The sequence below is a fragment of the Stenella coeruleoalba genome (assembly GCF_951394435.1).
Source record: "Stenella coeruleoalba genome assembly, chromosome: 1".
NCBI classification, from domain to species: domain Eukaryota; kingdom Metazoa; phylum Chordata; class Mammalia; order Artiodactyla; family Delphinidae; genus Stenella; species Stenella coeruleoalba.
Genome location: NC_137169.1, coordinates 33,045,488 through 33,069,421, shown reverse-complemented (window position 1 = coordinate 33,069,421; position 23,934 = coordinate 33,045,488). Strand labels below are relative to the sequence as shown.

At 39.2% G+C, this 23,934-nt stretch overlaps 1 protein-coding gene across 10 annotated transcripts in view; it reads left to right on the top strand.

Moving 5' to 3' along the window:
* The window catches only part of SCMH1 (Scm polycomb group protein homolog 1), a 189,851-nt gene that overhangs the window by 131,848 nt on the left and 34,069 nt on the right, over positions 1-23,934 (top strand). For 8 of the 10 annotated variants that reach the window (XM_079938919.1, XM_079938920.1, XM_079938921.1 and 5 more), the window contains 2 exons: positions 16,046-16,278; positions 20,101-20,227. The exons of 1 other annotated variant lie outside the window; for it this stretch is intronic. In XM_079938919.1, coding sequence (XP_079795045.1) covers positions 16,046-16,278; positions 20,101-20,227 — 360 coding nt within the window. Of the gene's footprint in view, positions 1-12,944; positions 14,340-16,045; positions 16,279-20,100; positions 20,228-23,934 lie in introns of those variants that run through there. One more of the 10 variants, XM_079938927.1, reaches the window with a different exon arrangement.

Here is a 23,934-nt window from a genome sequence, read left to right as displayed (position 1 = left end):
TTAAATTTTGTCAAAAGCTTTTTCAGTATTTATGGGGATATCATCATATGATTTTTCTCGTAAGACCTATTACCAATATAACTAATCACTATGGGGGAGGGTACAGAAATATTTATAGCTTAGTATGACAGGTTTATTATGGTTATATAGAATAGTATCCTTATTATTTTGAAGAGATACATGTTGAAGGAATGGCAGACCATAAAAATGGAGCACAGAGAAATTTGCCAAAATGATATAAGAGTTTCGTTTCAGAAACAGAATTGTTTGCTATATCCTGGGCCACTGTTCTTTTTACTGTACCACAGTTCATTGGGATGTGAATGTTAGGGGTTTATTTTATTCTTTCCTTCCCTGATTTCTTCTCATCTTTTGGTTTGGGAATCTTCCAGAAGACTGGCTTTATGTATAATTTTTCCTAAGACCCCAAGTCTCTTGGTCTTTTCCTCAAATATACTTGGCTGTATTTAATTTGTTGCTGGTTATTTAGTGCCAGAGAGAGCTGTCATATGTTTCCATGGAAACAGCTATAAGCTTTCATTCCTTATGTCTTATTCCTCAGGAAAGTATTTGTGATTAGCTTCCCTGTTTCCAGACCACCTTTGGGCTGACTTCACACATTGACTTTACACATTTTAACACACACACCTTCTCTTCTTCCTTCCCACCACCACCAATTTGATATGTTTTCATGAACTACTAATACGTGCTTGGCAGAACTTTGGTGCTGAGATATATGCTGTGTAACTTTGGGCATAGGGTCCCTTTGGGATATCAAGATAGACAAAAGAGTGGTATAGCTGAAAGCAAAATACAAGCCGAGATCAGATCCTAGGAACCCTAGGCTGCTCACCAAAGCCAAGTGTTGGAGAGTAGATCACAGAGCAAGCCAGGTACAGGAATCAGGCATCAGCAAAGCCTAGAACCCAAAGTCAGTTAGAAATGAGAACCACCAAGGGCTAATGACAAATTGCAAGGAACATATAAAACACATGGAGGAAGCCCAGAAAATGTTTTCCAGACATTGCTCTACTAGTATGGGTCCAGCAGACCTGCTATGGCAGGTTTGAAATGGATATGGTACTCCTAGCACTAAAAAAGTATGCTCTGGTTAAATTATATAGCTAGTTGGAAAGACAAGACTTCAGAGTAGTGAAGGTAATTAGAGAATGAACAGCTTCCCCTCCTAGTCCCCCAAGATGTAAAGTTATGTTAGTGTAGTATATAGCCAAAATACTAATAGCTTTATGAGGCCATCCTGCAAATTAAACTTGGAATAGCTAAGAGTTTGAAAAGAAACAGGCAGAACTGAGAGGTCAAACAATAAGCAGTAGAGTAGATGTAGACCCAATATACTGATGGAAAGAGTGTGTTTGTCTGAGTGAGAATGCTCCTGCATGAGTGGGGAAAGAGTATTGGACAAGGGATCAAGAGACCTGAATTCTTTATCTACCTCTGCTGTCACTTTTCTTCTAGAGGAAATGCTTGCAATTTTTTTAAAAAACAACTTTATTTCATCAAAAGTCCAAGACCTCAAGAGAAATTTAATGAGAACATGTGTATGTTTGTCTAATTGCTCTGAGGGTTAAGAGAACTGAAGGAAATAAACACTGGTTGTGGAGCTCATATGTCTTGGGCACTTTACTATAACTTCCCATGTAATTTTCAGAAAACACTGTGAATGAAATTACCTCCATTTTCCAGGAGACAGTAGGCTCAGAAATGTTAAATGATTTATACAAAATCATACCACTTGCAGGTGGCAGACTGAAGATGGAAAACAGGTTGTTCTGATTCCAAAGCCCACGAACTTTTCACTAAGTCTGACTTTTGAATCATGCCAGTCTTTTACTAGACTCTATCCATCAATATTGTTTGCCAATATTTTTGCACCATAAAAGAGAACTGCTAACATATAAAAGAACAGGCTGAGTAGGAGAATAATTATGGTAGTTACCATTTACTGAGCATCTACTATGTGATAGGCACTGTGCAAGATAGTTTACATTATTCTGCTTCTTACAGTGTTGGGGTAAATATTATTAATCCCAATTTTTTTTTAATGCCCAGAGAGTTTGTGACTTTCCCAGTGTCATGCAAGTAGTATATGGTAGAGCTGAGATTTAAATCCAAGTCTTTATGACTCCAAAGCACAAGCATTAGCCATCGACCCAGGTTAAATTGGAATGATTAACTGTGAGGAAAGCTCTAAACAAATATCAGGTGCACACCCACATCCATGTTCCAAACAGGTCTTTGGATTTGAATGGATTGCACTTAAGGGGCCAACAGAACACATTCAAAGGGAAGGGTCCAGTATCGCCATTGATTGCCCAGAGGCAGGTTCTGGAGAACAGCATAGAGAGGCTATGGCACAGTTTATGGTGCCGGCCTTGTTATTATAGTAGATGAAAAGTCCCTGCTCCTATCAAAGGCCAGCCCCTCCACATTTTCTCTTGATTTCATCCTCTCTTGCCTCTCTTTCATCTGTCTCACTAGTTTCCTCCTCAAACCTCTCCTTTCTGAAACATCCTCATCAGCATACAAACATGTTCTATCTCCAGTCTTTTAAAATTCTCCCTTGATGGGCTTCCCTGGTGGTGCAGTGGTTGAGAGTCCGCCTGCCGATGCAGGGGACACGGGTTCGTGCCCCGGTCCGGGAGGATCCAACATGCCGCAGAGCGGCTGGGCCCGTGAGCCAAGGCCGCTGAGCCTGCGCGTCCGGAGCCTGTGCTCCGCGACGGGGAGGCCACAACAGTGAGAGGCCCGCGTACCGCAAATAAATAAATAAATAAATAAAAAATAAGATAAAATTCTCCCTTGACTTTGCATCTCTCTTCCAGCTAATGCCCCATGTCTCTGGAATTTCATAGTGTATTAATTTCCTGTTGTTGCTGTAGCAAGTGACAACAAACCTAGTGGCTTAAAACAACACAGACTTATCAGTTCTGTAGCTCAGAAGTCTGAGTGAGATCATTCGTTTCTCTGTTCTAGTTTTACAGGGACAAAATCAAGGTGTTAGCCAGCCTGAGCTTTTATCTGGAGGCTCTGAGGAAGAATCACTTTCAGGCTCACTCAGGTTGGTGGAGGATTCAGTTCCATGCCATTGTAGGCTTGGGTCTCCATGTTCTTGCTGGCTGTTCGCCAGGGGATACTCAACTTCTAGAGGCTGCTCACATTCCCTGGCTTGTGGCCTCTTTCATCTGCAAAGCCAGTAAGAGTAGGTTGAGTCCTTCTCACACTTTGAATCTCTCTGCTCTCCTGCTTCTGCTTCTCTCAGGCTTCCAGCTAGAGAAGGTTCTTGGTTTGTAAAGATTCACGCGTGATTAGACTGAGCCTACTTGAATAATCTATGATAATCTCCCTATTTTAAGAGTTCAACCTTAATTACATCTGTAAAATCCCTTTTGCCATGTAAGTAACGTATTTACAAGCTCCAGAGATTAGTGTGTGGACATCGTTGGAGGGCCATTCCATGCAGTAAAACTTAAAAAAAAAAAAAACCTGACCTATAGTCACTATTTCTATTTCCATCTTCCATTCACTCCTTAGCACTCTCCAATTGCTCTTCAGGCCCCACTGTTCCAGAGAAACTGCCCTTAGGAAGAACACGGCGACCTCCATGTTGACAAAGCCTGCTCTGCCCTCATTTTGCCCAGTCTCTCCGTAACTTCCAGCACAGTTGATCAGTCTCTCCTTCCTGAAACACTACCTTCTCTTCGTTTCTGGGATGTTACACTCTGTATATTTTCAACTCCTGTCTCACTAAGTATGCCTTCTCAGTCTCCTTTGGCTTGGGTTCCCCCACTTTTTAGCCCCTAGTTGTTGGAGTGTTCCAGGGCTCAGTCCTAGGCCCTCTCCTGTACTCCTCTATATGCTCTGTCTCCTCCCAAATGATTTCAGTCAGTCCCATGTCTTTATATTACTGTCTATATGCTAATTACTACCAAAATTATATCTCTACCCTTGACCTTTCTGTCGAATTCTAGACTCGTTTATTTGGCTACCTACATATCTCCAGATATCTACAAGTCATTTAGCACATAATAGGGCCAAAGCAGATTCTTTTTTTTTGGCGGTACACGGGCCTCTCACTGTTGTGGCCTCTCCCGTTGCAGAGCACAGGCTCCGGATGCACAGACTTAGCGGCCATGGCTCACGGGCCCAGCCGCTCCGCGGCATGTGGGATCCTCCCGGCCCGGGACACGAACCCATGTCCCCTGCAGTGGCAGGCGGACTCTCAACCACTGCGCCACCAGGGAAGCCCCCAAAGCAGATTCTTGATTCCCAACCTACCTCCTCCCAAACCTCCTGTTCCTCTAGTCTTCCCCATCTTGGTAAATGATCAAAAACCTAAAATTCATCCTGAATTGCTCTTTCCCTTCCCTCTGCCATCTAGTTTAGTGGTGCTGTCAGCTCTGCTTACAAAATGTATCTTGTATTTATTAACCTCTTTTACCCTCATGGCTATCACATTAATCTTAGACACCATCATCTCTTGCATGGACTTCTATAGTCAGCATCCTAACTGATGTCTCTGCTTCCATTATTGTCCTCCTATAGTCCATTCTCCACAGAGCATCCAGGGTGATCATTTTCAAAAGTAAATTAGATCATGTTCTTTCTGTGATTCAGAAGGCCCTACATGATCTGACCCCACCTATTTTTATGACTTCATCTTATGCCATTATTTCCTCTCTTCACCCTGCTTCAGTCTCTCTGGTCTCTTTGTTTCTTAAACAAGTCAATTTCATTATTTTCTTGGGACCTTTACACCTGCTGTCTCCTCTGCCTGGAGCACTCTGCCCTAGATCCTCACATGCCCAATGCCTTTTTGTCGTGCCAGTCAGTTCAAATGTCACCTCTCAAAGAGCCTTTCTTGACCATCCCTCAGTCACTGGCTATCACACTGCTGTTTTACTTTCTTCATAGCACTTATCATTCATTGAAATTACCTTTTTATTTATTTATATTCCTGGATTATACTACAGAGCCTACCACATAATGTATTCTCAATTTAGAATGTTTGTTGGAGTAATGAATGAACAAGTAAGTGAAAGAATGGATCTTGAGTTAGTAAAAGGGAATCTTAATATGATGAAAAGAGCAAGGACTTTAGAGTTAGACATTCTGGATTTAAGTTTTAGACCTGCCTCATTACTTATGGGACCTTGGCCAAGTTACTCAGTTGAAGTTGCCTCATCAGTTAAGTAAAGATAATATATGCTTCATAGGAAAGACTTCAAAGCTCATTGTTTGGGCTTCCCTGGTGGCGCAGTGGTTGAGAGTCCGCCTGCCACTGCAGGGGACACGGGTTCGTGCCCCGGTCCGGGAAGATCCCACATGCCGTGGAGCAGCTGGGCCCGTGAGCCATGGCCACTGAGCCTGCGCGTCCGGAGCCTGTGCTCCGCAACGGGAGAGGCCACAACAGGGAGAGGCCCGCGTACCGCAAAAAAAAAAAAAGCTCATTGTTTTTACTGCCAGTATATACTACTATTTATGCACCCGAGTAAATTTTATTAGCGATAATTATTGTCCATACTGCCATTGCAGATAGTATGGCACCACTTTCATAGTAGGTGCTCAATAAATGTTGGAGTAATTTTGCTTAAAGGAACTATCATCAAGGGACACCCATTTGTACACTACTTCCTTTCTCCATTCTCAGTCTTAACAGTTTCTGTCTGCCTTTTAGTGACATTATTGATCATTATAATGTCCAAGGAAATAAGATTAGAGATACACATATGCTCATGTATCAGAACAAGTTTATCAAGGAGGGGAGATCAGTTATACACATCTTTATGTGCTACTACCCTAACTTAGATGAGCTTCTGCCTTTAGAGTGAACCTCATCATTACCTTTGCCACATGTAGAGTCATGGTACCTACCGTTTGTCTGTTGGCAGAGTCTTTATGTATTAGAGCTGGAAAGTTCCTTAAATGTCACGTGGACTCTTCTCAAGCTGGCTCCAGCATCTGTTTCACTTCTGTGGACTTAAGGCACATAGAAGTACCCACAAGTCCTCATATAACCATGCTTTTTTAGTTCCATGCCTTTCTACATACTGTCTCCTCTGTCTGAAGTACCCTACTCACCCTCCACCCTTGCCCTTTCCTAATGCAAGAACCATTCATTCTTCAAAGATTAGTTAAGGGAGTTCGCTGGTGGCCTAGTGTTAGGATTCCAGGCTTCCACTGCCATGGCCCAGGTTCAGTCCCTCCTCGGGGAACTGAGACTTTACAAGCCACATGGCGCAGCCGAAAAAAAAAAAAAGTTAAAATGTCACTTAATTTGAAATCATACCTGACAAGTCTCTCTTGCCTGTCTCCTTTGCTCCCTGTCCTTCCCTGGCAGTTAGCCACTCCCTCCTTCAGGTTCTTATAACCCTATGTGTGTATACATTTTGAATCTTTTCTGGAATTTTTTAATTTGACATGATTTCAGCTTTACAGAAAAATTGCAGCAGTGGTACAAAGAATTGCCATATACCCTTCACCAAGATTCTCCAATTATTAACATTTTATCACATTTGCATTATTAGTCTCTCTCAATACATAATACATATTTTTTCTGAACCATTTGGCAATGACTTGCATACATAATGTCCCTTTACTATTAAAGACTTTAGTGTATGTTTTCTGAAAACAAGGGCATACTTTTCTCTAGACATAGTGCTAGTGTTAAAATCAGAAAATTAATATTGATATAGTATTAAGAGCTAATCTACAGCCCTTCTAGTTATTAAAACCAGAAAATTAAAGTCAGTATAGTACCAGTAGCTAATCAATAAACCTTATTCATATTTTGCCAATTGTCCCAATAATATCCTTTCAGGAAAAGAAAATTCTGGATCATGAGTTGTACTTGTCATGTCTCTTTAGTCTCCATTCATCTGGAACTGTTTTCTGTCATTCTTCCTTGTCTTTCATGACCTTAATATTTCTTTATAAATATTTGTCCAGTTATTCTATAGACTGGTTCTCAATTTGGGTTTGTCTGATGTTACCTCATGATTAGATTCAGGATATACATTTTTGACAGGAAGGCTCTACAAGTGATAGTGTTCTGAAAGCATTGTATTTGGAGATACATATCATTTATCCTAACTGCAGATAGTAACTTTGATTACTTGGTTCACATAGTATCTACCAAGTTTCTTCACTTCATTCCTTTGTAATTAGTTACAAAGGAAAATACTCTCAGGTAAATACTCTGAGACTATAAATATCCTGTTTCTCCTCAGACTTTCACCTAATAGTTTTAGCATCCATTGATGGGTGTTGCTTGAATCAGTTATTGCCCAAATGGCTATTTTATAATTCCCTCATTTCTTCTACATTTGTTAGTTGGGGTTCTACTGTAAGCAAGAGTTTTTCCTTCTCTATTTTTTTAATTTATTCATTTAGTTACATAATTATGGACTCTTGATTCTTATTTTATTCAGTAACAATTTCTTACTGTCATTATTTGTTTTGATGCTCAAATTGCCCCAGATGTAGCCAGTGGAAGCCCCTTGAAGTTGTCTCATGTGTCCTTTTGACATGGCCCCATCATTGTTTTCTGACCAGTGTGTTCCAGGTTCATCTTCCCTATCCCCGTCCATACCCAATGAATTGTGATTAATTGTGTAAAGATCTACTCCTAACCATCTCAAGATTGTGCTCCTCCAGGACAAGAATCATGTTGGGTTTTTTCACCTTAGATAATTGGCAAGCCTTGACACTTAGCATTTTCTAAATTTTCAATGAAAAATTTAGCTGAAATTTACTGATGTGGTCAAATTAATTAATATAATTTGAATTGCCACTTCCTGGGCTCCGGAAGGAAGAGAGATTGCTTCCTTCCTCCTCAGCTACATGAGAGAATGTGTGCAGAGAAGACCCCTAAGACTAGAATCATGCCTGGCTCTGCCACTCTTAACTTCTCTGAGGCTTGCTTTCCTTACTTGTCAAAGGAGAGGATAATGTCTGCCTTCACAAGATTATGAAGGCCACATGAAATTACAAGTGTACGAGAATTTTGTCTAAGTATTGTTGGTTAAGAGAGTAATTCCGTCAACCTTAGTAGCATCAAAATGTGTTGGAGAATATTCCCATCTCTCATCTTTCTCTGAAGTAGGACAGACATTAAATTACTTAATTATTTGTATGTGGAAAAATAAGAAAAGATTGTGTTTAAATGACAAACTCAATGTCACACCATAAGGGACAGAACTAGAATTAGATCCCTGGTCCCCTGACATCAACTCAATTTTTTTCCAACTAGGATAATTAAGTTAGAATGTGGCAGGACAGGGCTTCCTGATAGGGAAAACTTCAAAATCCTGGAATCCCTCAGGATAGCTTAAGAAATCCATTATTAAGAAGCTTTTAAATTAGTATGAAGCTTAATCTCGCTGCTGGCTACTCATACATGAACAGCATGCCCTGATTTTTCAGAACTGTTAAATATAATTGGTTCATTTCTTCTGTCTGTATCTTTCAGGCCAGAGAGAGCAACCCCTTTGCCAGTTGGTGTCATGGACTTTTATTTCTAGCCTTAAGGGAAAAAAGAAGAAAAACTGTTTTCTGACACTCAGAAAGCCAATTAAAGCCCTGTTCAGTTCTTCTTTTACATCTGTTGACTTTCTTATTATACAGACATGTGCTGGGTACCAACTAAGATCTCAGCACCTTACCATGTGACGCTAGGAATTCCAAAGTAAATCACTTTCCTCACTGCTCAGCTCAGATTCCGTGTTTGTTACTGGAGGTATATGGGGCAGTCTTGGGGTTTATACTAATCAGGTTAAACATTTGGCATGTTCAGTTACTCAGTCCTAAGTGTGGAACAGGTAGAGAGTTGGATTGGAGTTTTTTCTAGGCAAATGTGTTGGAAAAAGAAGGGCAAGGAAGTGATATAATATAATTATAGATCAGTGGTTCTCAAACCTTTTGGTATCAGGAAACCTTTATATCCTTAACCCAAAAGAGCTTTCATTTTGTGGGTTATCTATATCACTATATTATAAATTAAAACTTAGAACTTTTTAAGACATAAGAATATACAGGCACGCATTCCATTAGCTGTCAGAGTGATATCACACTTGTAGCATCCTGAAAACTCTACTGTGAGAGAATGAGAATGAAAAATGCAAATAATGTTTTAGCATCATGAAAATAATTTTCATCTCATAGACCTTCAAAAGGATTTCAAGAACCCCCAGAGATTCCCAGACTGTAGTTGGAAAACTACTAACCATATAACATTTTATTGATAAAAATGTGTCCTATATGTGTCGATTACATTGGTTGGTTAATTTGTTATTTGGTTATCTATGTTAATTAGTTATTTATGTTATTAGTTGTTTAATTGTGTTATCAAATATTTTCTATCCTTCTTGATTGTTTTTCACATACTTGACTTATCAATTACTGAGAGAAATGTGTTAAAATATCCACTGCATAATTATGGATTTTTCTGTTTCTGCTTTTACTTATTTAAACTTTTGCTTTTATATTTTGTATTATTAGGTACATATAAATTTAAGGTTATTATAGCTTCCTTTTGAATTGACTATTTTTTGCTATAATTATCATTTATTTATAAGTAATTTTAATTCATTTCATTTCCACTTTAACTGGAGTTTTTTTTAATTGAAATATAGTTGATGTATAATATTATGTTAATTTCAGGTGAACTACGTGGTGATTTAACATTTGCAGACATTAGGAAACAATGACCATGATAAGTCTAGCCACCATCTTTCCCCATACAAAGTTATTACAGCATTATTGACCATATTTCTTATGCGTGCGTGACATCCCCGTGGCTTATTTTATAACTGAGGTTTTGTGCCTCTTAAGCCCCTTCACCTGTTTTGCCACACCCTCCGCTGCCCTCCCATCTCTCAGTCACTAGTTTGCTGTCTGCATCTATGAGTCTGTTTTTGTTTTCTTTTGTTTGTTTTGTTTAAATTCCATATATAAGTGAGATCGTACAGTATTTGTCTTTCTCTGATTTATTTCACTTAGCATAATACCTTCTAGATTCATCCATGTTGTCACACATGGCAAGATTTCATTTTTTTTTTTATGGCTGAGTAAATATTCCATTGCACGTATATACCACATTTTCTTAAGCCATTCATCTGTCAGAGGACTTAGGTTGCTTCCATATTGTGTCTACTGTAAACAATAATACAGTGAACATTGGTGTGCACATGCCTTTAGAATTAGTGTTGTTGTTTTCTTTGGGTAAATACCCAGAAGTGAAATTACTGGATCATATGGCAGTTCTATTTTTAATTTTTTGAAGAACCTCCATGCTGTTTTCCATAATGGCTGCACCAATTTACATTCCCACCAACAGTGAATGAGGGTTCTCTTTTCTCCACATCCTTGCCAACACCTGTTACTTGTTCTCTTATGGGTAATAGCCATTCTGACAAATGTGGGTGGTATCTCATTGTGGTTTTGATTTGCATTGCCCTGATGATTAGTGATGTTGAGCATCTTTCCATGTGATATTTCTTTGGAAAAATATCTATTCAGGTCCTCTACCCATTTGTTAATTGGGTTATTTTTTGTTATTTTTTAATTTTTATTTATTTATTTATTTATGGCTGTGTTGGGTCTTCGTTTCTGTGCGAGGGCTTTCTCTACTTGCGGCAAGTGGGGGCCACTCTTCATCGCGGTGCGCGGGCCTCTCACTATCGCGGCCTCTCTTGTTGCGGAGCGCAGGCTCCAGATGCGCAGGCTCAGTAATTGTGGCTCAGGCCTAGTTGCTCCGCGGCGTGTGGGATCTTCGCAGACCAGGGCTCGAACCCATGTCCCCTGTATTGGCAGGCAGATTCTCAACCACTGCACCACCAGGGAAGCCCCGGTTGTTTTTTTGATGTTGAGTTGTATGAGTTATTTGTATATTTTGGATGTTAACCCCTTATTGGATATATCATTTGCAAATATCTTCTCCCATTCAGTAGACTGCCTTTTCATTTTGGTGATATGAATTGACTGTTTTCTCTTGAGGAAATGTCCCTTTTAGTCTAGTCATACTTCTTGTATTAGGACTGTCTTGTCTGATATTAATATAGCCACTTGCACTTTCTTTGGTTAATGTTCACAGGGTGTATATTTTTCCATCTGTTCGTTTTTATCTTCCTGTGTCATCATATTTTAAGTTTTCTTATTTCAATGCCATCTTATAAACAGATATAATTGGGTTCGGTGAGGGGTGGGGCTTTGGTCTTGTATGTTAATTTTTTCTTATTGTTTTATTCAAACCATTTGTATTTAATGTAATTATTTATTTGGGTTTAAGTCTACCATTTTGCATTTTGCTTTTTGTTTTCTCTTTGCCTAAGTTCTCCCTCATTTCTTTGTTCCTCCTTTCTTGCCTTCTTTTGGATTAATCGAGTGTGTTTTATTATTCCATTCCTCTCTCCCTAGCTTTTAGTGATACATTCTTGTTATAATTTTTTAACTAGTTAGAATTATACATCCTGGACTTATTAAAGTTAATCTTAAATAAGCACTCTAGCCACTCCCCAAATAATGCAAAGTTCTTAGCAAATTTTGGCTCCATTTACCCTCCCACTTCCATCCTTTCTGCTATTGCTTTCATATAATTTACTAATACAGTTGACCTTTGAACGATGCGCAGATTAGGGGCACCACCCCCTTGTACAGTCAAATCTGTATGTAACTTCACAGTCAGCCCTGCTTATCCGTGGTTCCACATCTATGGATTTAACCAACGGTGGATCATGCAGTACTGTAGTACCTGTTCGTTGAAAAAAGTCTGCATACAAATGGATACACACAGTTCAAACCCTTGTTTTTCAGGGGTCAACTATACGTATATTATAAACCCTACAAGCCATTTTTAAAATTCTTTTTCTAAATTGTCAATATTCTCTTGTATCTATCCACATATTTACCCTTTCTTATGCTCTTCCTTCCTTCCTGCAGTTGTATTTTTTCCATCTGTGATTACTTTCCTTCATCCTGAAGAACTTCATTTTTATTTCCTGTAGTTTAGGTCTGTTAGTGACAAATTCTCTCAGCTTTGATTTTTCTGAAACAGTTATTTCACCTTCATTTTATTAAAAAATTTTAATTGAATGAAAGATTCTTTAAATTCTGTAGTGCTTTACAATTTTCAAAAGTTTCACACAGATGATTTTTTATAATTGCATTGTAACCCTGTTTCTTCCCCCTACCCCTATATTGCCCCTCCCCTCCCTTACTGGTAATCACTAGTTTGTTCTCTATATCTGTGAGTCTGCTTCTTTTTTTGTTTCATTCACTAGGTTGTTGTATTTTTTAGATTCCACATATAAGTGATATCATACAGTATTTGTCTTTCTCTGTCTGACTTATTTCACGTAGCATAATGCTCTCCAGGTCTATCCATGTTGCTGCAAATGGCAAAAATTTCACTTTTTTATGGCTGAGTAGTATTCTTTTCTATATATATATGGAATATATATATATCTATCAATATATATCAATATATATATACCACATATATATACCACATATATATATACCACATATATATATATATACACCACATCTTCTTTATCTGTTCATCTGTTGACAGACACTTAGATTGTTTCCATACTATTTCACCTTCATTTTTGAAGGATATTTTCACTAAGCATAGAACTCTAGGTTGGCAATTTATATATTTTGTCCCTTGAAAACTATCATTTAAAACTATCACTTCTGGGCTTCCCTGGTGGCGCAGTGGTTGAGAGTCCACCTGCCGATGCAGGGGACACGGGTTGATGCCCCGGTCCAGGAAGATCCCACATGCTGTGGAGTGGCTAGGCCTGTGAGCCATGGCCACTGAGCCTGCGCATCCGGAGCCTGTGCTCTGCAACGGGAGAGGCCACAACAGTGAGAGGCCTGCGTATCTCAAAAAAAAAAAAACAAAAAACTCTTGCTGCTTACTTTCATAGTTTCTATTAAAAAGTCAATTGCTTCTGTAAGAATAATCCTTTTCTCTCTAACTGCTTTTAAAAATTTATCTTTGTCTTTCATTTCACTTGTATTTTATGTATTTTATTTTCAGCCATTTAACAGTGATGTGTTTTGGTATATTTTGGGGTGTTTTTTTTTTTGTATTTTTGCTGCTTGTGGATTGCTGAGCTCTTTTTTCATTAGTCTTCAAATATTGCTTTTACCTCATTCTCTCTGTCTTCTCTCACTGGGATTATAGTTACTCATATTTTGGATCTACTGACTGTGTCCACGTGTCTCTATTGCTCTAACCTGTTTTTTCCATATTTTTGCTTCATTTTGCATGTTTTCTATTGATTTTTCTTCAAATTCAGTAATTCTTCTGCTGGGTCTTGTCTGCCCTTAAATCTATCCAATGAGTTCTTAATTTTTAATATTGTATCTTTTATTCTAGTGTGTCCATTTAATTTTTTATATAGGTTCCAGTTTTCTGTGAGTATTACTTATCTTTTCTTACATTTTGTTCATCTTTTCCTCTACTTTTTAAAACCATATTAATTATGGTTATCTTAAAGTCTGCTTCATTATCTGGATCATACATGAGTCTTCTATTGTCTGTATTTTTCTTGATTACCAGTCACATTGTTCTGCCTCTTTTTATGTCATGTGTATATACATACACGCATGCACACGCATGCACACACACTGGATATTTTATATAAAAGAACTGTTGAGACTCCAGCTGATATTTTCCATCAGAAAGAATTCTTCCTTTCCTCTTTCCTTTAGGCTAATAGGATAAGGGCCTGATCCCCTCAGTCTAATCATGGATTGAGCTAGTTCAGATCTGAATTGTACCTATGGTTCATATCCGTGTTCCTTGCACCTGATCCCTCTTGGGCTCTCGACTGAGAACCTAATGGGTCTCCATCTTCATAGTCCTGAAAAACTGCAAGAGATTGTCCTACCCTTGAGAGGTTTGGGGCTTGGTTCTTTGACCCTTCAGTCCTTACAATTTCAAAATATGGCATTTATCTTGAAGAGGAGATCAGCTGTGCTGGAGGTAGACCTCCTCCTTCTAGTGGAACCTTGTCTCCTGAAATCACAAGATTATAGCAGTTTTCACTCTGCCTTTTTAGAAGCTCTCAGCCTAGCTTTGCAACTCCAGTGTGCAGGCTCAGAACTCAGCAAATGTCCCTTGGGAAAAACTGGCCACACAGATGGAACTCCTCAAGTTCCAATCTGTCACAGAGCCTCTCTGATTTTTCTTTCCTCCAGTGGAGCTCCTCTGCACAGGCCAAGCCTGACTGTCGGTTCATGCCCAAATTTGGCAGATGTCCTCAGGAAAGTAAACAGTGTCAGCTACTCCAGGAGCCCTCTCCACCCAGGTCTGGAATTCCAGTTCATCTAATCCTCACGATTTTTACAACAATGCAATGTCTTTTAAAGATAATTTATCTGACTTTTTCTAGTTGCTGCATCAGCAATGTTACACTGTCATGATCTATAACATCCTACCTGGAAGCACAAGAAATACCATCTTCTACCTACCCACTGTAATTAGTTTATTAACTTGTCTCCCTAGTTCTATTCTTGTCCCCTCCCAGAACAGCCAGAGTGCTCCTTTTAAGTACACCCAGTCACACCCTGCTCAGAACCCTCCAGTGGCTTCCCTTTAGACTTAAAATAAGTTTGGATTCGTTTTCATGGCCTACAAAATCCCACACAATCTTATTACTACTCCCTTTCTAACCTTATCTCCCACCACTCTCCCCTTCGCTCACTCAATTCCAGCTATACTGACCTCCTTTCCATTTCTCAAACACGTTAACATGTTTCCATCTCAGAATCTTTGCATTTGTTATATACCCTCTACTTGGATCTTCCTCAGATCTTCATAAGGCTTTGCCTTTATTTCATTTGGGAGCTCTGTGCAAACGTCACCTCCTCAAAGAGGACTTTCCTCACCCCTCTGTCTCCTTACCTTGCTTTAGTTTTAATCATAGCACTTACCTAACATTATACTGTATACTTACTTGCCTATTTTCTGTCTCCCCCGACTAGGAGGTAAGTTCCATGAGAATGGAAACTATGTTATGTTCACTGTTCTACCCCAGTGCTTAGATTAGTGCATAGCCTGTAGTAAGCGCTTAATAACTTTGTGGAATGAATTAGATACCCCTTACCATGAAAAATTCTCAATTAAGGAGAAGAAGAATGATTGGAGTAAAACTGAAAGTACTCTAACATAGGTGTCTACAGAATGTTTTGGAGTAAGTGGAATACTGATGGAGTTGGGACATAGTCAGACAAGGCCTCAGTAAGGAGGTGGCCCTGGAGCTGAGTGTTGAAAACTGAGTACTAATGTATGTCTGACCAGGAAGAATAGAGAACTCAACATATATGAACGAATTGGTGTTCAGAAAACAGAGGAGCTAGAACATGGGGGTGGGTGATAGGAAATGACATCAGACATAACTGGAGAGCAAGGCAGGGGCAGAGTCACAAAAGTCTTTGGATATCAGAATAAAGAATTTGGACTTTACCTTAAAGGTAATATGGAGCAAAGATTTTTAAGGTAAGGAAATATGCAATCAAATGTATATATTTCCATGTGTTTCACTACTCCTCGCTGCAATAATCACACTAAAACTTTAAGTAGATTGATATAGAAAATCCCTGATTTGGTTGTCAGGGCCCAGTTTCAAAACATAAGTCCTTATCCCAACTCACTGTATAACCTAGGGAAGGCATCATTTCCTCTTCTGGGCCTCAGATCTTCATTCTTAGCAGGAGAAGATTGTAGGTGAGATCCATTCCATCTCTGAGCCTGTGTTTATATGCTTTAACTAGATTCCTTGGGGAGAACAGTTTAATTTTTTCTGCATCTGCCAGAAATAATTAAAACTTCCAATTCTGGCCGATCAAAATTCAGTTCTCCTCTGAGATTTTCTACCATTTAGGTCAGATGCCAAGAAACTAGCTTCCTGGGATAAAACTATCCAAGCAGAAGTAGCAAGTCTTTTTTTCTCTCTGGCTGGGATGGGAATGCAAGTGGGAAGAGGGGGTGTTAGAATGAGTCTTTTTCTTGCAGTTGTGATTCCAAAGAATCCCTATCCTGCATCCGAGGCGAACACTGAGAAGCCTGGCATCCACAGCAACACCAAAACTGCCTTGGAGCCTCAACCAGGGCAGAGGGGGCGTAAACCAGGAAAGAAGCGGGGCCGGACACCCAAGCCCCTAATTCCCCATCCCATCTCTACCCCATCCAAGTCAGCCGAACCTTTGAAATTCCCAAAGAAGAGGGGTCCCAAACCTGGCAGTAAGGTAGGTAAAAATGTGGGTTTGCCAGCACGGGATAAATGGTTATGAAGGGGTAACTCATCCATATCCATCCATCTTAGAAAGGGATGTGTCTGGCCCTGTTCTCCCCCTTGTATATGCTTTTAAGAAGAATCTCCTATATTGTCATCCCTACGTTAGCTACTTACCTGGGAGTTGGTAATGTTGCAGATAAGATCGTATGGATAAGAAACAAATTTTTACTTTGTAAGTTACATTCATGGGAATTCTGGTCTAATATCTTCCATAGATGGAAGGCCCTGCTCCTAATTGTTTTTAACCTACCCAGAGTGGATGCCCAGGTATGTGAACAGAAAGAGAAAAGTGACTCTGTAAATGTATTTATTTTTCTGTCCCTGTACCTTCTTTTAAAAAAAAAAAAAGAAAAGAAGAAGAAAGAAAGAAAATTATTGAATATTTACTAAGTATCAGGCTCTGCACCTGACACCACTATATATCACATGATCTTCACAAAACCCTTGGAGATGAGTAGTGTTAATGTTATTAAATAGTCAAATAAGTTGAGACTTAAAGATGTGAAATGACTTCGCTATGGTCACATAGCTAATAAGTGGCAAAGGCTACAGAGATGGGTCTCCAGATCTTCTAGTTCTAAGGTCACTGCTGCCCTACCACACATTCACTCTCTCACATTTCCTGAGGGAGGTTAACACTTACCTCTGGTGTAGGAAAAGACTGCTTGGTCGAGCTTCACTGAGCACTGTTACTGAAAGTATCACCTTTCAGTCATGACCAGTTCTCCATGTGTATCTTCCCTAGGGAAACCATTGATATGAAACCTACTCAGCTGCTTCTCTAGGGCTTCCTTTGGCATCACCTTCTTTCTCCACTCACTTCTTAGCTATCAGGGAATGTCTCTGCAACTCCCTCCCAAACTAGACTACCTGAGTTCCAGTTTAGAAATGATACCCAGTTCTCCCTAGGCATTCCTTTCTAATTTCATAAGTTCCTCCCTAGGTTTGGTTGGGTGGGTGGGTTTGTTTTGTTTATTAGCTCCAGCTGACCTCAGTCCTTCTCGAATATAAGCTCTTCAAGGTCAGGAATCTAGTCTTTTTTTCTCTTTTTCTTCTGCAGTGCCCTATATCCCAATCTCTTGGGAAATGTTCGGTATATGCAAGATGGATGGATGTATGCATGCATGGATGGATGGATGGATGGATTTTAGCGATGATGTTCCAGTTGAGATTATCTCTTATTTATTGGTTTTGAATTCTTGATGTCACATCCTAATCCTTCTATGTAACACATAATGCTCCTGATCTATTACCACTAACCCCAAACCCAGGGGTTCAATTTTGTGTCCATTACGGTCTTCTCATTCTCATGTTGTGGAGGAGAGGCTGAAGGCTCTAAAGATTCCAAGGCCAGGGAAGTCATGCTTTTGACGATGTGAAGGCACCTTGACAGATTAAAAACAGAGAAAACTTGTCTCTGAGGTTCCAAAGACAGAAACACAACCAATGAGCAGAAACTCAAGCAGACAGACTTTGTCTCAACATAAAAGGAACAGTTAAATCTATTTCAAAATGCAAGTAGTGATCTCCCATCACTAGAGGTATTTCATCAGGTACCAGGTGACTACTGGGAGGGATGTTTTCAAGGAGTGGAAAGTAGAAGTGTTAGATGGATAGTTGGATTAAGTAACCTTTAAGATCCTTCAAAACCTAAGAACTATGATTCTCTGATTGCCTCAGCTCTGCTTTCTCAGGAAGTCCTAACATAGTAGCCCAAGTCCTCTTTCTTTCCAGTCCTCCTGGTAGCAGTAATTCTCATCTAATACTGTACTTCATGGCATGGCATTTGACTCCCTAATTCCCTTTCCTGTCCTTTTGCCTATTCCTGTAAGTGTATATGCCTTTACTTAACCCATGATATAACCCTCATGTTCATTTTTGAAGCAAAGTGGTCTTGTGACAAGAGCATAGACTTTGAGGCCAGACAAACTTAGATTTATATCTCATCTCCAATTGTTACCACCTGTGTGACTTTGGGAAAGCTTTGAGTACGGCCATGAGCCCCAGTTTTCTCACCAGTAAAATGGAGTTGCGTTAATATATGAATAGATATAATACATGTAAATGCACCTATCTCAAATAGTAATAAAGCTTTACATCTTTCTGCTTTTTTCTACAATATTTGGGAACCTAACTCACCAGGTTTGTTTCTTCAGGGACCCCGTGAAGTCCTACCACCAACTCAATGAAGTTGAACTGGTATTTCCTTTCTTCCCTGACTCATTGCTTATTTGGATTTTTACTTGTGGCAATATCAAAAAATGAGAGGAAACATCCATATCCTGTGTGTGTGTTGAATGTTCTGTAAGAGTTTGCATGATTGCTTTCACAAGCAGGGCCATCCTAGAAGTCAGTCAGGTTTATACAGCTCCCACAGTGGACCCTCCATGTGACATTCAGTAGGAAGGGATTTCTGGATCTCAGAAATGGTTATGTTTTCCTTGCATTCAGAAAGGCTTTTAGAAAACTGTTTCTTGGAAAAATCCTTCTGAGATCTCTCTCCCCCAGAGACTGCCTGGACCAGCATAGAGGAGATACTAGATTCTTCTCAAATCATTTTTATTACTTCCCCCATTATTGGTATTCTATACTGTATGCTTCATTGAAAGACATTTATTGACACTTATCATATGCCGAGTACCATGTAGGAATGGTAAACAGAATCAGACCCTCAAGGAGCGCCAGGCTAATAGGGGACACCAGTATGTAAATATATATTGACAATACACTGTGATAAATGCAACAATACAAAGTACAGAAATAGCACAAAAGAGACAGTAAAGCTTATCCAGAAAAGCTTCCTGGATAAACAGATATTTATAAGGAAAAAAAAAAAAAGAAAGGGTATTCCAGGCAAAAGGGATGGTTTATTATTGTCAAGGCAAGGACCAGGTAAAACTGCAGGTTTTGAGAGAACTACTATAGTTAGAGATTACTGGAGTATAAGGTTTAAGATAAGAAATGACAGGTAATAAGCTGAAGAGGTAGGCAGGGGAAAGTAGTTTGTGGAGTTAGGGGAAGGGAGGTTTCCATTTTTCAACAGAGGGAAACAAACTAATATCAAAGTTGACTTAAGCCACAGCATTTTTTTTCCTTTTTTTTTGCTTTTTTTCTGTCTAACTAATAAAGAACCTGGACTTCAGATGATAATATTGAATACAGTAGAAAAGATAGTGAATTAAGCTGTGGCTATACAGAAACCCAGAATCTTATACATATTTATTAAACATCTACTGTATTTGCAGCTTTGGGCAAGACGCTGTGTGGAAAAAAATATATATCATATGATATCACTTATAGGTGGAATCTGAAAAAATGTTACAAATGAACTTAGTTGTAACACTTTTAGGAAACAGACACACAGACATAGAAAACAAACTTATGGTTACCAAAGGGGGAAGTGCAGGGAGAGGTAAATTAGAAGCTTGAGATTACCAGATACACACGACTATATATAAGATAGGTAAACAACAGGGTCCTACTGTATAGCACAGGGAACTATATTCAATATCTTGTAATAACCTGTAATGGAAAAGAAACTGAAAAAGAATACACATATATAAGTATATAACTGAATCACTTTGCTGTACACCAGAAACTAACACAACATTGTAAATCAACTATATATCAACTGTAAAAAAAAAAAAAGATTAAAACAGTCCCATCCACAAATGTATTTCAGTTTCATGCGTGAATTAAGTACTAAGAATAGAGGAATGAGAAGACAAGTTACCTATCATGGGTAGAAACTTTTCCCCATCCATTTTGACAGAGGAAACCTCGGACTTTGCTGAACCCACCACCCACCTCACCAACAACCAGCACCCCTGAACCGGATACCAGCACTGTACCCCAAGATGCTGCCACCATCCCCAGCTCAGCCATGCAGGCCCCCACAGGTAAGAGCAGATCACAGTATTAGCTGCAACAAGCCCCAGGCCCCAGTGTCTATATTTTCTCTTTTACTGTACCGATAATTAGCCCCCTATCCATTTATAAATCTAAACAGAATCTTAAAAAGAAATTTTTTTAACTTTGAAATAACTTCAGAGAAACCTCCATTCTGTCAAAACAATCAAAGAAACTTGGGTAGATGTTCTGTGAACTCAGCGTTGGGGATCTGGGGCACGGGGGTGGGGTGGACATGGGGCCAGCACCAGGAGCTTCCTGGCTCAGTTTATAATTATACCCATCCTTTCCAGTTTGGGGTGCTCCCTCTTTAGTGATCCCTTCCAGAACCCTTCCAGCACAATAATAATTCTGCCACCACTCATATATGTATGACACTGCTCTGTTTTTTTTTTTTAATGTCATTGATGGTGGCAACTCTTGGTGCTGTGAAAGTATTTCAGTGCTCGTTTGATTCAAAGCAAAATCTGGTAACTAAAGTGGGTGCGTAACCACCTGGTTGTGCGTATCTGTTCCCATTTCGTAAACTATATATGGAGGTAACTCTAAAAGAGCTACCCCTTTAGAATAGATAAACATAGATATACAGCCTCCCTGTGGGGTAACTAAAAAGAACAATACTCATTTTTTATGTCTAAATTAAGATACATATGTGAAACCTTACTTTTGTTACTCTCCAGATACTCCATCTTCTTAGGGAAATCTAAGCAATTGGAATGATCCCCATGGAAGTTAGGGTAGTCTTTTTCTTAGGAGTTGAATTTGTCTCCACCCAAATCCTAGAATGTTAGCACTTGAAGGGAAGGCCAGCTATAGTTTCCTCCCCAGATAACCTTTGGAAAACAACAGAGCCTGCAGTGGCATTTATGTCCAGCTCTAGTCAGGGTACTATCATGTGATTTCTCCAAATGTATCTTATGCATCTAGCCCCAGCTAGTTACTGGGTTTGCTTAGTCCAAAAGTGGCATTAGATTAGTGAACAAAGCTTAGGAGCTTTGACCCTAAGCTCCATGGAAGAGGAAGTAAAGATAGATGAACACCTTGGTGAAGATACTGATTACATTTTTCAGCCTCATGACACGCCCCCTAGGTGCCTGCATACCTGCTTGGTTTACTCCATATCCTTCTAAATATCACTTAGGTGCCTGGATGCCTTTTTAACAAAATCTAGAAGATTCATAGCAGTGGGAGCTTCATGACTGTGCCTCACTTTTCGGTTTAAATGATGTAGACCATCTCTTCTGGCAGTCTCGAAGCTGACAATCCCTCCCTTGGTCTGAATCTCATAGCCTAGGAAAAGTGGCAGCTTGACTTTGTATCCCTGTTTCCTGTTCTTGGCCAGGCTATCGCAGTCCTGACTGATCGCTGTTTCACCACCCCAGTTGGACCTTTGCTCTTTCTGTGTGACCTTGATGTCACTTCCTTTTCTGAGCCTCAGTTTCCACACCTATACAACGATACGATTAGTCCAAGTTACCTTTATAGACCCTTCAAATGTTAACAATAAAAGCTATTATAGGGACTTCCCTGGTGGCGCAGTGGTTAAGAATCTGCCTGCAAAGGCAGGGGACATGGGTTCGAGCCCTGGTCCGGGAAGATCCCACATGCTGGGGAGCAACTAATCCCGTGCCTGCGCGCCTAGAACCCATTGCTCCGCAGCAAGAAAAGCCACTGCAATGAGAAGCCCATGCACTGCAATGAAAAGTAGTCCCTGCTCACCGCAACTAGAGAAAGCCCACGTGCAGCCACAAAGACCCAATGCAGCCAAAAATTAATTAATTTTTTTTAAAAGCATCATAGATTGAAAGCTGTGTGCTACACTATATCCTTTATTACCAACCTTTTGGGGTTCTTTTAACTGCACAACACTTTTTAAGAGTTATTTTGATCAGAGCTATATACATGCTAATAGCCTAAAGGAACAATAGGCCTACAAGAATTATTACAAAAACAAGACGAACAGTCCCCTCTATACCCCTGTCATTTACTTCTCACCAAAGGCAATCACTTTTAATTTAGCTGATTCTTTTATTTATCTCCATATATGTAAGTGGAATGTTTATATTGCTTTTTTTTTCTTTTTTTTAGCTTGAGGCATTTTCAACTGACAACACACTTTAACTCTTCCTTTTCATTTTTTTTTTTGGCAACCCAGGATTTAACTCTTCATCTCCTTACCCGTTAACCCACCCACACATGCTTGTGTATCTTAATACTATGATATTATAATTGTGATTAGATTGAAATTCATTCATTTGTATTGTAACTTGTTATAGGCTATTCTCAGTTGAACTGTAGAGTACTATGATTACTTTTCCTTTATTGTACAAAATTTTGTTTTAGAGTAAATCTTGATTTCTTTGTTATGTGTTTATTTTGCTATATACTTATTAACTCAGCCTTAAACTCTCTTACTGCCATATACATCTCTCTTTATGTTCAAGCACGTTTTATATTCTATCCATTTCAAACTCTAAAAGAAATCTCTGCTGGAGCCTTCTGAGTTCCTTGACAACCTCTTCACCTCTCTTTTGTGTTATCCCCAGTTTGCTCCTTCCCGCATCTTTATTTTCCCATGTAATCTTTCTTAAATTTATATCTTTCGTTTTGTGTGAAACCTGTTTATTCCCTTTGAAGCTTCTCTTCATCCCCATTATTCTGAAATTTCACCTAGGATGTATTTTTACCTACCATGTGGACACATAGTGTGCCTATTCCATTATTTGATTTCTTGAAACTTTCTTAAGTTCATCAATGATTTTCTCCCACTTTTTCTCTATTCACTGTTCCTGGCATACATGTTATTCAGATGTTGAACCTCCTGAAGTCGTCCTCTATATTCTTGACCCTCTTTATTCTTATTCCTATTCTCTTTGTCTTTTTGCTCAACTTTCTTCAAGCTTTCCTCAACTCTGTCCTCTAAACTTTGTATTGAGTTTCTTGTTCCTGGCATTTTGCTTGTAAAAGTGTCATTATTTATTACTCTAGTGGCATTTTCCAAAGGGTATTTGGTAGAAAACCAGTCCTGCAAAATGCTCTGCATAAAGGGATTTTATATACATTTAGGAATTTGGTCACATACATTTAGGAAAACCTTACACTCTGCTTACCCACTCTTGGATGTTTGCATCGGCTATGAAGAACTCTTTTTTGTTTTCTGAACTTTTTACTAGACTGTTTTTTTTAAGTACAGGAGGTACAGAGCTTTCCCGTATACCCCCTGCTCCCACACATGCATGGCCTTCTCCATTACCAACATCCCCCACCAGAGCAGTATGTTTGTTTCAATTGATGAACCTGCACTGACACATCATTATCACCCAAGGTCCATAGTTTACCTTAGAGTTCTCTCTTGGTGTTATACTTTCTATGGATTTTGACAAATATATAATGACATGTATCCACCATGATAGGATCCTACAAAATAATTTAACTGCCCTAAAAATCCTTTTTGCTCTGCCTATTCATTCTTTCCTCCCCACTAATCTCTGGCAACTAGTGACCTTTTTACTGTCTTTATAATTTTGCCTTTTCCAGAATGTCATAAAGTTGAAATCATTCAGTATGTAGTCTTTTCAGATTGGCCTTTTCACTTAGCAATATACATTTAAATTTCCTCTGTGCCTTTTCATGGCTTGATAGTTCTTTTTTTTTTTTTTTTTTTAGTGCTAAATAACAACATACCATTGTCTGGCTA